Source organism: Eschscholzia californica, unplaced genomic scaffold, assembly GCF_041429995.1.
Source record: "Eschscholzia californica isolate CP2 unplaced genomic scaffold, dmEscCali1.0.p SCAF_6, whole genome shotgun sequence".
Classification (NCBI taxonomy): Eukaryota; Viridiplantae; Streptophyta; class Magnoliopsida; order Ranunculales; family Papaveraceae; genus Eschscholzia; species Eschscholzia californica.
Window position 1 is genome coordinate 34,011,702 of NW_028238483.1, and position 16,435 is coordinate 34,028,136.

The 16,435-nt window shown below is 35.7% G+C and overlaps 1 protein-coding gene across 1 annotated transcript; it reads left to right on the forward strand.

Annotated features, from left to right (window-relative positions):
• Positions 1-1,007: 1,007 nt before the first annotated feature.
• MAA3 (P-loop containing nucleoside triphosphate hydrolases superfamily protein) lies at positions 1,008-15,393 on the forward strand. Its single transcript, XM_086647085.1, has 21 exons — positions 1,008-1,232; positions 2,148-2,379; positions 2,475-2,619; positions 2,897-3,030; positions 3,203-3,406; positions 4,892-5,083; positions 5,320-5,355; positions 7,148-7,233; positions 7,345-7,395; positions 7,773-7,884; positions 7,979-8,084; positions 10,383-10,480; positions 10,560-10,667; positions 10,744-10,836; positions 12,738-12,791; positions 12,990-13,048; positions 13,128-13,212; positions 13,479-13,847; positions 14,162-14,284; positions 14,717-14,803; positions 14,891-15,393. The coding sequence occupies exons 2-21, from the start codon at positions 2,287-2,289 to the stop codon at positions 15,083-15,085; spliced, it is 2,430 nt and encodes an 809-aa protein (XP_086503211.1). The 5' UTR covers positions 1,008-1,232; positions 2,148-2,286; the 3' UTR covers positions 15,086-15,393.
• The last annotated feature ends 1,042 nt before the right edge of the window (positions 15,394-16,435 follow it).

The following is a 16,435-nucleotide window of genomic DNA, read 5'->3' on the forward strand; positions in this document are numbered from 1 at the left end:
GATTTGTGGTCGGTAGGTATTCTAACTAGTCCAAAATTGCTCGATGATAGACAACATTGGGCGATCTCTTGTTTTCGCCCAAAACTAAATTTGCACTTAGACCATAATTCTTACAACTACTTTCTCCAGACCCAATCATCTAAACACAATCACATGACACACAAAAGCCCTGATTTCATACCCATAATCTATTGAATTTAGACAAAGATCAATTTATCATCAAAATCACATTTCTTACCTTGATTTTGATGTTCAAGATTTAGATTATCTTCTCCTCGGTAGTTCCTCTTTGATTTCTTCACAATTTCTTCAACCTCTAAACACCCACCTATGAAAACCTTCATTAAAATGAATCAAACCGTAAAGATAGAATTTCCGAAAGAGAAACTACATTTCTTAACAAAAACTTAGTCAAATCATGTTGAGTTTAAACTAACTTCCCAATATGGCTCCATAAACCCCAAGTTTTCCATCATTTTCTTCTTTGTGTTTATCTCATTTCTCAATATATTTCTCTAAAAAATGCATAACATTCAACCCTCGTAGCTTCAACCAAGTAACCAACCAAAATGGGAGTTGTTTGAGTTTCAGTATAAAAACCCAATGTAGTAGCAATTCAATCCGCTAATCTGATGTGACTGCAACATGTCTTTGATTCTGATTGCATATATAGTCTCTAATTTAACCTTGCATGTATACATAACAATCATTGAAAACAACCACGTAATTCTATTTTCTCAAAGAAAACCAGGATGTTACAACTATCCCAATTTAAATCTAGTATTAGCATTCCACCTATCTCGAGTAATTACTCTTCAACTTTCCAATTTTTTCATGAGAAACTATAGTCTCGCGGTTTTCAAAATTTATTTACGTAAGCCCATTCTTAGGCTCTTGCTTTTCGTAGAAAATGGTTTTTTCTTGCTTAATATGAGCTAGACCTTTCTTGAACCAAGCGCGTAAAGTTTTCGATAGGCGCTTAAAAGACGCTAACAACTGGCTTTTAGATTTTTTTTTTGAGGGGAACCAAACGGTGCTACCAAGCGACGAGGGGTGCCTATATAAAAGTTACAAAGTTAATAGTCCAACTCTCCGAGCCCAGATGACCGAAAACATTGAAATCAGTTTCCCTCTCTCTCTTCCCATAGCCCTAATTGATCAAAACAGTAGAGAGGAAGAACACTTTAACACTCATCCTCTTCTTCCATATTCTGCCTTAATCGAACTTTAAGGTAATTACTTTTTCCCTTTCATCATCTTCTAGAGTTCTACTTATCACTTGTGTTACTTTCGTTTTCCTTTTCTCAATGATTAGACATTATGATTTTTTTTTTTCGAATGTTACATTATGAATTGTCAATGAATTGCTTATGAGGTTTCCATTTTTTTTTTTTTTTTTTGTGTTAATGACGTATGAATTGGTTTGAGCTTAATGAACATATTCATGAGAATTTAGCGAAATATATTTGGGAGGTTTTCGATTGGCTATATTTGTTGTCGAGTTTAGTTTGGTGGTATTGATTGGTTATGAACTTTGGATTAAAGTAGACGTGTTTCAATTTCAAATGCTATCCTATGAGAGGCTATGTTATTTGAGAATTTTTGTTATCATATTCTTTTGGTTCTGGATTTGTATAACAGTCATTAAGCTCTAAACCAAGAGCACTAAGTAATTAGATTTAACGAAAAAAAATATTAAGATTAATTGGTTCTGCATAGGTGTCTTTGGTTCAATACCTTTTGTGGTATATATCTTTTTTTGTGGTATATATCAAGGTTAACCCAGGATCAAATTCGTAGGTTTCATGGTATTCCTTTAGCCAAGGCAGACCAATCATTTGAGAATATGGGACTATACGAAGAGTCTGATAACTCGTACACCACCAAGTTAGATATTTGAGACTTTGAGTTCAACTCCTCTTTTCAACAATAAGACTAGGTGTCGAGCGATGTTTTGTTACCAACACACTTTGTTTTTTTCTGTACATTTTTTTGGTGAGCTTTTAAGGTGACCTTTTCTTCATTTTCTCTCTCTTTATGTTATATTTTGGGTCTCTGGCAAAGTGATAAGGTTGTGGAATCTACTGTTAGTGTTTTAACGAACTAGTTATATATATATATATATATATATATAAATGTATTTTTAGGAATTGGAGTACAAGGAAGCATATCTTCTATATTTTGAGGCATCAGTGGTCGGTGTTGCTCGTGGATCTAGTTCGAAGGTCTCCAAGTTCAGATTTCAAGGAAGTTAGCTTGAGATTTAGGATTTAAGGCGTTACACTAATGGAGATTGAGAGGACCAACGTCGATGTCATTGCTCGCTTTCGTAAAATAGTACTAAGTTGGGACTATCTTTCTCTCCACAAGGAATCTAGTGTACTATTACTTCCCCTGATGTCTTCTCTAAATCAACTTTTTTTTCTTCGTCTCTTTCTTCTGGCTTACTTCAATGTACTTACTGTGTCTTTTAGCAAAAGAAATCAAGAGATGGAATTGCTAAGGGTCTAAGGAAAGTGAAAAACAATTATCAGGATGTTGATGATTACATTGGAACTTTCGAACCACTTCTTTTTGAAGAAGTGAAAGCCCAGATAGTTCAAGGAAGAGACGACGAAGGTATATTTTATTTTTAGTTCATTTAGTTTATTCTACCATTCCTACTTGATTTTATTCGTTTAGTTTTGATCATATGTAACTTGTATGTGCGACTCAGAGGAGACAGTTGTATTTTCTTCTTTACTATGAGATTAAAAAAGGTTTAACTTCTATCTAGAGAAAGGATTGTATGTTTCTGCAATTTTAGAGGAATGATTTAAGTGTTGGAGATTCTAGGTGCTACTCAAAGAAAGAACATTCAATTTATCAATTTTGGATTTTTTCTTTTGAATTGCAGGAACAACACCGGTACTTGGAGCAATATTAGAGAACAATGAGGCTGATGGTTTCCACTGTCCGCTAGTGGCTTATGATGAAGAGGAGGGGAACTCAATCACAGAAAATGAGCTTTTACTGCTGTCAAAAGAAAAGGTTTTCACTTGTTTTCTTATAATTGGAAAGACATGTCAATATTCTTATAAATATACTCACCCATTAGTTGAAATTGCTATAGGTGCAGTTTAGAGCTTTAAGAGGCACCTCATAGTAGCTTCTATTTTGTTTATCCAGTTTGGGCTTTAACTTTTTTATGTTGTTTTCTCAGTTTGAAGGCAAAGTTCCAACTGCATATGCCTTTGGAATAGTTCTAAATCGTGAGGATAGAAATTGTCTTAAACTTCAAATGTTTTTAGCGGGAGAAGTTGAGGGGATCAACGCAGATAAAGTCAAACCTGTTGCGCGACTCTCAAATATGCATGAAATTTTAAACAAAAAAGAACGTGAGCATAGAGGAGTATGGATTTTGAAGGTATACTTCCACTTAATGTCTAATGAGCATTGATTGTGTTTTCTTACTTGATGATATAAAACGTATCTTTCATGAATTATGTAATGTGGAAGATTTCTTTTCTAGAATATATGTTTTTTCATTTTCATACATTCCTTAACTAGACCTTGTAGACTTAACCTCAAGATAAATGAGGAAAAGTTATACAAAAGTTAATAAATCGTATACAAAAGTCAAACGCCTTACTATGGAGTAACACGTGAAGAGTCAACCATAGTTTTATAGATATTTTATTATTTAGATGTGTATGTTATGTTTATATTAGTTGTTATAAGACCCAAGGTCTTAAGGTTCTTTAAGAAGAGAAATAAGAAGATATGGAAGGAGGAAAAAGTTAAGCTCGAAAAATCGGAAATGGGAACTACCGAACTAGTCGGCCGGCCCGGGGCTAGCTACCAGACAGGATGTCATCGGGGCTAAAGCAGTGTGCAGAAAAGAAGGAAACAAAAAGATATGGATAATAACAAATGAAAAAAGAAGTAAAAAACAAAATTTTGAAAGAAAAAGAGAAGTGTATAACATTCTTTGAGCTTGGGTACAACGATTGCTTACTCTGTATCTTTTCGTTTCTATCTGAAAAAATTCAAAACCTTACTGGATTAACTAAAAGGCAAACTTGCTTTTTTGTTTCCATTTTGAAAAGCTGAGTTTAATTTATTTTTAATTTATTTTTGTTCGGTAACTGTTAAAAGCAACATTTTTTATCTAGTGGTTTAGGAAAATCCATGAGAAGGGTATGTGAATAACTTTTTTAGTGATGAGAAATTTTTCATTAATTTGTAGTAAAACTACTACTCTTTTAAAAGAGTTAAGAATTTTAAATTTCTAATCCTATTTTAGTCCAAAACATCATTTACGTAACGAGTACACTAATTAGGATGTAAGACATTGGTGTTCGTAAGAGTTTGTGGAGTGATATTGTTACCTCCCCTGCTAAATATCCATCATTGTTGGTGGGCTTCGAGACCAACTGCATTTCATGGACCTCCCAGTGAGTTAGAAGGACATAGAAGGTATGGTCCGTATGGAGATCAAGGAATGAAATTTCCTGATTCGGTGGAAATTCCGGTAGAGCTGCTGAATCACATATGTTAGAAAACTTGTTATACTGATTTTTTCGATGTTTTCTGGAGCTTTTCAGAAGACTCGTAGTCAAACACAACTTAGAGGTTATTCTATTTTGAAGCCGTGTCTTTTTTGTTGTTATATGATAACATTGTTGTAGGCAAGCTATTACTTTTTTTTTTGTTGAAGTAGGCAAGCTATTACTTGATTGAAAAAAGAGTTTGTTATGCAATCTATCTTTGACTTGTACTGCACTGGATTGGATTTAAACTGACTTTCAACTGTACTGTTCTATGATAGTGTGTTTGCGATCAGGTAAAGGTTGTTCACACTACTTCATTAATGTTTGAGCTAATCTTGATGTATACATCTGCTTTGCAGATCGCCAGTTTATCGACTATCATTCGTGAATATATTGCTCTCTGGTCTATCAGGTCTCTCCCTTTCAAAGACTTGATATTGTCAGGTGTCGACGCACATGCCAATTCTGAACACCGGCCTTGGAAAATTCCCAAACCCCTCATGAATTATCTTAAAGAAAATCACAATGAATCTCAATTGGATGCCATAAACGTGAGTTTTAAATTGAAGTTTTCCCATTGCTTGCCCGCTTACTAATTGGAATTGTTTATTGGATTTAGTAATGCCTTCACTAGACTATGGATGTAACTACATAACTAACTAACTATATATATATATATATACATAATACATGTATATATGTATATATTTATAATGGCCATTTATTTTCGTAATGAGTAGGTAGTCCAGTTTAATAGCTTGTTAATTAAATTTGACCTCTATTGCAGGCTGGTCTTTCACGTAGAACCTTTGTTCTGATTCAGGTTTGCTTCTTTTTTTCTTGTCCTATTTTTTGTATGCCCCTGTACTTGTGCCAGGAGCAACAGATCCATTTTTGTTAGCTATAATTCTTTTGAATGATTTGATGGAGAAAAGAGAAAAAACAATTACAGCTACATTCTCAGGGTCCCAAAAATGCGGACCCCGAGGAAGGCAAATAAAAGAAACAAAAATTACAGTGTTTGAATGAAAGCTTCCCAGTTTAAAGTAAAACCCATGAAAGATAAGTTCTTAGCCCAGGGAATTTGTCTACTCCACTGGTGTAGAGTTGCCTGAATGCTTAGGGTAGTTCCTTTCTTATCAGGACCATTGTCGCCAAAGCTGATATTGTTATCCTTTCACAATCACCATAACAATGGCATGGGGAATCATGTTCTAGACTTCTCAACCCTTGCTTGGGAGCTTCAAGATTTCCCATTGAAATATGCAGTTGTTTAGAGATTTTGGCATCGCTCAACAGAGGTTCATCCACTCCAGAATGAAATCCCTGAACCTTATTAATGTATATCAGATTCTGTTATGGCTTTATTTGGATAAACTTGTTGGACCATGTTTAAATCATGTTTAGAGAATGAGAGCACTGATGTTGAAATACGAAGAGAGAACGTTAAGAGAAGTGTGTCAAATGGTCAAGAACAAAAAGTTAAAAAAAGAGAGACTGATTTATTATTTGCTCTAGTTGAAATAGTAATTTTGAATATAATGTAGTAAATCTCTATATTCAAAAAAGAAAACCTCTATAGGAGTCATTATCAAATCTCTACCATAAATATACGTCAATGCGTGTGGCAACTATGAACTTTCTAATCTTATCGGGTTTTTGTTACTTTGAGATAATATTTCTTGTATCTAATAATTTTCTTCTCATGCTTTATGTTACTTCTACAACATCAGTCTTCGTTCATATTTCTTGCTTGATCCCTAACACTTTTTCTAACAGTAATTCAGTTATGTGCCAAATTTTCTCTCACCAACTTTGTTTTTCAAGCCTAAATAACTTGAAACCAAATTGTAAATCCTTAACTCTAGTAGTCTAGTTAGCCCCTAGCCTTTCCATGTCACTTCTGGGCTTCTGGTGTAGTTCTGCAGTTTACGAGGTCTCTTTGTTGGACGCTGACTAATGATTGACACTTAAACATGCTTTCTCATATTGCATAAATAATTGCGGTTCAGGCATATTTCAGCGAGCCATTTGTTGAACAACTTTAGCGATGTGAACTTGATGGAGAAAATCTTTAATGTCGATTTGTACACGTTTATACTCTTATAACACTGTTTAAGTTACTGAAGTTTATTTTCACCTTAGTTGAAGTATTAAATTGTTTGTTCAAGATTTATCTTTATTTTAGTTTAAATATTTATGTGAGAGATTACTTGAATCCTTATTATTTGATAGATCCTAAACCTTGGCAGAAGCTTCTGCTAACACATTTGCTAAATCCCTTGTGAATTTGTTATAGCATACCACTTGCATTAAAATGATCCTCACTTGAACTACAACACAACTGAAAACCCTTCCCCGCCTGCCCAACCAGTATCGCATGACCTTATTAATTTCTGACACTTGGAACACATCCTGCATTTCTCCTCCAACAACCTCACATTGAAGTGTAACGGTACATTTTAAGTTTTTTGCTATATCTCTTGATGTTAATTACTTGCAAACAGATGTAGCTTATGTCTATTGTATTAGAAGTGCATTTATTGTTTACGCTATACTGGTCATGGTTGCCTTTTATCTCTCATACATGGGCCTGATCTTATGCTCTCTTCTAGGGTCCTCCAGGAACAGGAAAAACACAAACAATCCTCGGACTTCTTAGTGCAATTCTACATGCAAGTCCAGCTAGCGTGCAATCTATGTAAACTTTTTGCAAGTTCTCTTGTTTGATTCTTCCCAAAACGAAACATGAGACTCTCTCATTCATTTCTATATCTCATGTTTGAACCTCTTGTTCAATTTCCTTATATAGGGAAGGAACACATGATGTAAGACGGGGACCTGAATTGTTAATCGGAGACAGGTATATAACTATTTCTATTCTGCTTTGACCTGTACAAACAAAATGAGACAGAGGGACTAGGGAGTACTATTTGCATTCATGACCAGCCTTAAGTTGGTAAGCTTTTCAATGACTCTAAACCGCAAAAGGCTGAGTAACCTCTGAAAGATTTTCTACTAGTAAAGCTTCCTATCTGGTCTCCAAATAAGAGCTTTTGTTGACCGACCCAATTAAACATCAATTTTTATACCCAAGTAAAGGTCAGTAATAGTTTTTATGGAGTGCAAAAAGATTACTTCATAGCACGTGGAATCAAATTAACAAATATATGGTATGAATCTGGGTGGTAGCATACCATCTATATACAAGGTCCACTTGTTCTGAGTACCCTTTTGTAGGTATAATCATTGGAAGCAAGCATCCCCGTGGTTGAATGGTATTAATCCCAGAGACGAAATTATGCCAGTTGATGGTGATGATGGATTTTTCCCGACCACTGGCAATGATATGGTATTTACCTATCAACTTCTGTTTTATGTGGTAGAACTTTGGGAGGGAGGTTGTACCAGTGCTTGAAATATTTTGTTTTTACTCCATTGAGCAGAAACCTGAAGTAGTCCAGTCAAACCGGAAATATCGTGTACGGGTATTGGTATGTGCTCCGTCCAATTCTGCATTGGATGAGATTGTGTTGCGGTTGCTAAACACAGGTAAGGCATAATCACTTCATTGTCTTAATTTTTATAGCTCAAGTTGAATAAGTTCAATTTGGTATGGCTAGAGATTCTGACGACGTGGTTTGCATTCTTTAGATTATCTTTTTATGGTTGGAGAAAATTATCATGCTTTTCCTTGTATTATAGAGATTCTTTTATTATCATTGGTTCTTTTGGATCAATTTGAGATTTTCACTAGTCATAGTAAAACTTTAACGTTGACACATTGAGGAAACCAATGTTTGCCCGGTCAAGATTGTGCCTTGGAGGGGAAAGTACCACCTTTATGTTGGTGTCTAGCAAACTTGATATTGGCAGCATACGACCCTCCATGACGATTTGGACAGGTTTAACAGTGGATTTTGACTTGTCATGCATATCACCATATGACTCGTTATTCCGCTTACACAACGTCCAACGTAAGTAAAGAATCATAGTTAATAAAAAAGTTAAAGAACGGATAGGTTTAAACTCAGGCGAGGATCTCAAAGTTAATAGCATTTAACACACTTGCTGCACAGTGCACACTATGTCATTAAACTCCACTAGTACTTCCAAACACTTCGATGGGTAATTTTTACTTGGGGTTCTTCGGAATTCCTTGAGTTGACTAGGACAAGTTGCCTAACTCATTTAAAAAATCACTTGACTCCCCTGAGTAGCAAAGCAAGCGAATAATGTTGATTTTTTGCTACTCTTCAGAATGTGATGCTAGAATGGTGATATTGGCCTATGGATCCTTCTGAACTATTTGGCCATTCTGGTTTAGTGAACTAGGCTTATATGCTCTTATGTTAATTGTGTAATTATATATATTACTGGGGACATATATATATATATATATATATATATATATATATATATATATTTGTACAAAAGTACATTTCTTTATATAATTAGGCTTCGTTTGGGTACACATATAACTTGTTTTAAGAGATTTTCTATTACCCATTAAATAAAAAGAGTTCTTCAAAAATCCATTTGAGTCGTTTGGTACGTTATATAAAAAGTGCTTATATCTTAAAAACTTGGATGATGTGTTTGATAAAAATGTAATTATATTATTGTGATTATAAAAATAATTTGTAAATAATGAAAATTAAATTAAAATGAAGTTACATAACAACTTTTTTTCACAAACACAGATAAAGATCAAAATTTGAGAAATTGGAACCGTATATGTAGTGCTGTGATGATGGTTTTAGTATTAATGGTGGTAGGAATATGTTAAGAATTATTATTTTTTGTTGGTAACGGTGAGGCGGTAGTGGAGTAGGGGTGGTGGAAGAGTGTTGGTGGTAATGGAGTTCTGGCGGTTGTGGTGACTAGTGATGATTAATGGTGGTGTTGGAACGGAGGTGGTGTTGGTGGTGGTGTTGCTAAAGTTGCGACGATGGTGGTGCCGTGGTGGAATGGTGGATGTAGTATAGTGTGGTGGTGGAGTGGTCGATTGGTGGTGAAGTGGTTGTGGTTGTGGTTGTGGTTGTGGTAGAGTTGCGGCGGAAGTGGTGGTGGTTATGGTGAGGTGGTGGCGTTGCGGCAGAGGTCGTGGAGTGATGGTGATGGAGTGGTTGTGGTGGCGGAGTGGTAGTGATGGAGGTGGTGAATGTTTATTGATGGTGACAAAAGAGACAAATATTTTGTTTTTTTTTTCATAACCTCGCTTTTTAAAAAGCAATTATACAAAAGCCATGATATCGTGGCTTCTGCTTTTCGGGAAAAGGGCTTTTCGTGCTTAAAATAAGTTGCAGCGTAGCTAAAAGCTGGCTAAACCCCGATGGGGAGGTTAAGGGTGTTGTACATTACGGAGGCTGGTATGTAGAGTGCCAAAAAAAGAAACGAGTTCGTGAAGTCACGAACAAAAAACTACACACTGTAGCTGTTGAATTTTACCCTTTTAGTGCATTGTGATACTTCACGTTTATGCTATATGTAGCAGTTTAACACATTATGCATGAAACCTGTGAACATAATTATATTTTTGAAGAGTTGTACCTAAATGATTCAATTTATCGATTTATCGTTTTCCACAATCTATTTGCATTACAGATTTTCTTATGGGAATAATGGAACCTTGAAAATGTTATCTTGATTTAATTTGGTTCAATGATGTTTGAATCATGTTTCATGTTTCCGATGCTTTAATCAACTAAACAGAATTGTTTCTTTAAAAGTTACAGTTTTGTAATAACCATACCAAGAAGCTACTAAACTTCATTCTTCACGCTTCAACTGTTTATCTCTAGCTTTTTCCAACGTATAGAAATCTTATTGTTATAGCTATATGTTCAGGTATTCGTGATGGAAATGATCAAACATATAACCCTAAAATCGTCCGAATCGGTTTAAAGCCACATCATTCTGTCCAGTCGGTGTCCATAGACCACCTCGTGCGTATCTTGAACTGCCTTTTTCCTTAAATTAAAGTAATTTCTGGTGGAACCTAGTTGACGTGAACTGTGTTTTCAGGTGAAACAAAAACTTGCTGGGATGAATTCATCTGATGTCAAGAATCAAGGATCGACAGGAAATGATCGGGACAGTGTCCGAGCTTCAATTCTTAACGAAGCAGTCATTGTATGTTAACCGTCTTTATATTCGAAGGCATTTTAGGTCACTCATAGTATTGAATAATTACTCTCTGAATTGGCAGGTCTTTTCCACCCTCAGTTTCAGCGGTTCAAGTATTTTCAGCAAGATGAATCATGTGTTTGACGTAGTTATAATAGATGAAGCTGCTCAGGCAGTAAGTATTCTAATTCTTCTTTCATTCTTCTTTTGCAAATAACAATTTACGAATCTGCTCAAGCGGTAAGTATTCTAATTTTTCTTTCATTCATTTTCGTTATCTCTCTTTCTCTCTTTCATGTTTCGGGGAAATAAGCAAAGTTTCCGGGGCAATAAGTTTTGGGTGGAAACAATTTTTTTTGTTTCTTCCAAACATCACCCTTTTAATTTTTTTATTTTTTCTTCTCCTCCTCTCACCTTAACTAAAATTCCAGCGACCTCCACCAAATTCCGGCAACTTCCACCATTAATACCGTACCGGCGACCTCCACCGGATCCCGGCGACCTCAAATAGTTCTCTCTTCTTTCTTCTTTCTTCTTTCTTCTTTCTTCTTCTTCTTCTTCTTCTACTTTCTTCTCTCTCTTTTTTTTCTCTTATGCTCTCTCCCTCTCACGAAAATTCCGGCGAAGGGGATCTCCCTTTGCCGGAAACTCGGCTGGATCTGGAGGATCCAGATCCAGACACCTTCGTCTGGTTTCCAGACGAAAGAAGCCCACCTTCGTCTGGAAACAAGCTGAAGGTTTTCGGCGAAGGGGTTCCCTTCGCCGGAACTACAAAGAAAAGAAAGAAAGAGAAGAAAAGAAGGGAGATGGGAAGAAGAGAGAAAGAGAGAAAGAGAGAAAGAGAGAAACGAGAAGAGAGAGAGAGAAATTTCGGCCGGCTAACTTTATTCCGGCGACTTGAGGGGGAGGGAGTGTTTGGTTTGAGTTTTTTTGGGTTTGCTCCGTCTTCCTCGGAAACATTTTTGCTTTCCCTCAAAACAGTGACCTTAATTTAGACCCAACAAAGTGAAATATTGTTGAATATATATATATATATATATTTATATAATTAAGTTCAGTCCAGATTCAGCGTAACTTGGCCGAGTAACTCGGTCTTACTCGGACTAGGCCTGGAGCATTCCTGAGCCAAACTGCTTTAGCCTAGACATGGACTGGATAATAAACTTGTGATGCTCAGTGAGGATTTGAAATAATATACTTCAGATGGGATAGTTTAGTCATATTGCATATATATAGATGTTTTATGTTTTGAAAGTCAAAACGTTCCAGGAACAAAAAAGGTTGAGATGAAAATCCGTACTTGAGTTGTTCTGTACATTTTAATTTGATTGTTGCACTAACTGTTAAAAAGAAGTAAACAAAATCCCTAAACTAATTATGTCTGATCTGTTTATGAAATGCATATCAAATAACTTTCTTTTACCACCATAATAGATATTAGATAGTCATAATACTCTTATTTTAATTGCTGAGAAAGTCAGCGCTCTATGACCGACGTTTGGCTGAGAGTAAAAGAGATCAATTCTTTGTTTATTTCTTAAAATGCTTGAGGATCATATCTTCTAGAATTCAAGGGAATTTGTTGCTTAGTATAACTTGTAATTTTTGGGGAACAAGATCCAAACTAGGTAGGTGGGCTAGGGCCTAGGGACTAGGACTCCATGCCTCGGTAATTGAACTAGGGAGTAGGAATTCAGTCTTAAGTTTGCTTGGTCCAATCCTGAGCCGGTCAAATTACTCTCTGGTCAATGAAAAGAAGAGGTGTAGTAGGGTTTGACAATTGAGCTCGAGTTGAAATAACAAAAAGAGCAGGAAGAGATTTACTTGCAAGCCAACTGCATAGGATCCATAAAAAATGCATTGTTTTGGCAGCTGATTCAAAGCCTTAGTCGCTTTGTGCGCTTCTCTAATGATTGTTATAATGTGCGATGTTACTAATTAATTATTAGATCGACCTCAAAACAACCAATTTTTTCTTATTAATTTACTATATGTTACACTTATTGGTAAATCATATTCTCTCTGCTTTATCATTGGCTTATAGGAAAGTTTCCCTCATGATTTTCTCCTTAATAGGTAGAAGCAGCAACTCTAATTCCATTGAGCAATGGGTGCAAACAAGTATATCTGGTATGTTTCTTTTATATGATACCCTTTATGGCACAAAGCATTCAGAAGTGCCCTTACAATGTTTTTATTTCAATCCTTTATTTATTTTTATAATTTTAATCAAGTTCTGTACTAATTTGCTGTGTTCTATAAACAATAATTCGTTACAGTAATTTTTTATTCAGAGGCTTTCCTAAATGAAGAATTATCATTTTTCAGGTTGGTGATCCAGTTCAGTTGCCAGCAACTGTCATTTCTCCTATTGCGGAGAAATTCGGGTAACCACTTTATACACAAAGCTGTTCTCTGACATTTTATTTTAATTAATTTTTTTCTTCTTATGGCTGTTTATTGTAGATATGGTACGAGCTTGTTCGAAAGATTCAAGGAAGCTGGATATCACGTGGAGATGCTAAACACTCAATACCGAATGCATCCAGAGGTTAAAACACAGTTTTAAATATTTTTTGGATATTAACCCAATAAGGCCTATTTATCAAGTATCTGAGAGAGCCACACAAGAGTTGCCAAGTTGGTAAAGACTTCATAAATATATTTCGGTTCAAAACCTGTTTAGGAACTCCAATATATCCTTTTAATTGCATAATTCATGAAATAAAAAGTGAGAATGAATTTAGGTCATTGATGAAACGACTAAAGTGATTGTTTATGTTTTAATATATCATGTTATATCTTCTTTTCAAATAGATAAGAAGCTTTCCTTCAAGAGAATTCTACGAAGAGCGATTGAAAGATGGGGATGGTGTGGAGGATCAGACACAACGTAAATGGCATAAATATAGGTGCTTTGGTCCATTTTGTTTCTTCGACATTGAAGAGGGAGTTGAATCACAACCCTCAGGAAGTGGTTCGTGGGTAAATGTTGATGAGGTTGAGTTCGTTCTTGCTATGTATCATAAATTGATCACTTGTTATCCAGACCTGAAGTCAAGTTCTAGGATGGCAATCATTACTCCTTACAGACACCAAGTGAAGCTCTTCCGTCAACGTTTCCGTGAAACTTTTGGGGTCGAGTCAGATATGTTGGTGGATATAAACACTGTTGATGGATTCCAGGTGATCTTGCTTCTTTTTTTAATTAAATCCAAAATATGTTAAACTGTTAGATAAAACACTATCCAAATTTGGACGGCACCCATCTCTGCCGACTTGGGTTAGTTATCATCTTATTTTTAAGGAGATTGTTTTTGGAGCTTGGTGAATGAAATTTAGCATTGGTACTTGATTGGTGTGGATATGAACAATCAGATCGTGTCCGCACCAGTAACATGGTGACCTACTAGCTGAAGTGGGGGTAGTGGTTGCTAATTTTTGTATGATCTGCTCCAAGGATAGTTGAATTACTAATGCCGAGACAACGTCTTTAACAGGGTCGAGAAAAAGATGTTGCAATATTTTCTTGTGTGCGGGCTAACAAAAACAAAGGAATTGGGTTCGTGGCTGATTCGCGGAGAATGAATGTTGGAATCACCAGAGCAAGGTCTTCTGTTCTGGTAAAGATATTTTTTAATGTATTTTACCATGTACAGAGTTTGAGTCTAAACAAGATACAGTTTTATGAATTTGGTCCTAATCACACACCTGCATGTTACATGCTGAGGGAAGTTGTGTTGTAAACCTAACCTTGTCTAGGATGTCTAACTTAGCAGTCAGGGTCACCGATTCTCACTGATAAGAGCCGGAGTTTTTCACCAACTTATATGTATATATATGGATGCTTATTTATCCATTTATACCCATGTGTATCTATATATACACACACACACGAAGACCTTGTCCAGCACAGATACTTTGAGCCTTAAATTGCAACTCAGTCTGAATTACATACAGCTTCTGAAATGACCAGTCCTGCTTATCTCTTGATAGACATTGGACTATGATTTGATGCTACATTTCCACTCAGAAGATCAATTTTCTGTTTGTAGGTTGTGGGTTCCGCGTCAACATTGAAAGTTGATAAGCACTGGAACAACTTAGTTGAAAGCGCTCAAGAACGGAATTGTCTCTTTAAGGTAAGTAATTATATTCTTCTAGTTTTTTGCATTTCTCTATCATTTTCATCTACCCAAAATCATCACAGAAGTAAAACCTTGTTGCAGGTACCCAAACCTTATGCCTCATTTTTCAGTGATGAGAACTTGAAAACCATGGAAATCGCCGACGAGGAAGAACCGACTGAAAAAGAAGAGACTCAAATTACTGCAGCCATGTTCAATAATGCTGTAGATGATGGGGATGTAGGAAATGCAGATGATGATGGAGGAGACGATGGCGGTGGTTACGATGAGGATTAAGATAAAAAATCATCAGGTAATTGTGAATATGATTTTGTTTTTCATATTTATTGATTTAGTTTAGGAATATCGAGTAAAATACCACAAGATGCACTACAAAAGATATCTTTGGATGCTAAATTTACCCTAGGTGTCTGACTAACTTCAAGTTCTATTAGGAAGTGGTAGAAAAGATTAACATAAGATGTGGATTTATTTTGGAGTTAATTCTTTTGTTGGAATTAGGCTGAATTCTATTATTAAAATGATTCAGATTGTAATTATCACATTATTATTAGTGAAAATTAGTAGTTATCTTTGTGAATTTATTTTGGAGTTAATTCTTTCACCATCTCTTTCTCTCTTCTCTATTTATCTTTTTTTTTTTTTTTTCGATGTTTCCTTCTTTAGATGTCTTTCTTTATTCCCCTCTACTTCTCACTGTTCCGACAAAGGGATTAGTTTTGTCTGAAGCCTTTCTCTTCCGTCTCAGACGAAGATGGTTCCTCAAAAGTAAAACCCTTCCGTTTGCTGGAACAGTGATAGGTGGAGAGATAGAGATAGGGATGGCCAACGAGAAAGAGTCAAAAGTAGGAGAGAAATAAAGAGGAAAAGAGAGATAGATAAAGAAACAGAGACAAGGAGAGAGAAAAAAGAAAAAGAAGAGAGACAGATGAAATAAAACTAAAAAAATACAGGTTATCGAGTTCATATGGGAGAGCTTGATATCCGACTTAATATTTATTGGATATTGCTTAGTTTATGGAATATCTTCGCTCCTCTTTGTACACCTAAAAGACAAATTATAAAAAATGGTTTGATTCTTTGGAACCTAAAGGAGAATTTTCAGGACAAAAAAGATCTAGTCAATCAAGGTTGACTTAAAGGGCATATTTTTTTAGTCCAAAAACTCACTTGAATAAAGTTTGCCTCTTAATCTTTATCTTCTCATCACCTTTATCACCACAAGTTTCGATCACTAGCACCATTCAATCAACGACCGCCTCACTCTCATTGCCTCTCATTGTTTCTCTCTCTTACTCTCCTCTTTCTCCCTGCCACTCTCTATAGATCTCTCTTCCTCATTCTCATTAGATCTCTCTGTCTGTAGATCTCACTCTCGCTCATGGTTTCAGACTTCGTGCCCGCCACGTGGGATGTGTGTGTGTGAGAGAGAGAGGGAGAGAGCTAGAAATCGAGAAAATGAGAGAGAGGCAGTAAGAGATAGCACGAGATGGTAAAAAAAAGTGTGAGGGTGATGAGAGAGATCGAGAGCTAAAAGAAGAGAGAACGAGAGAGAAAGAAAAGAAATGAGCAGATGAAGATTACGTGACAATTAATAACAAAGTCAAGTTTGGACTCAAAAATAAA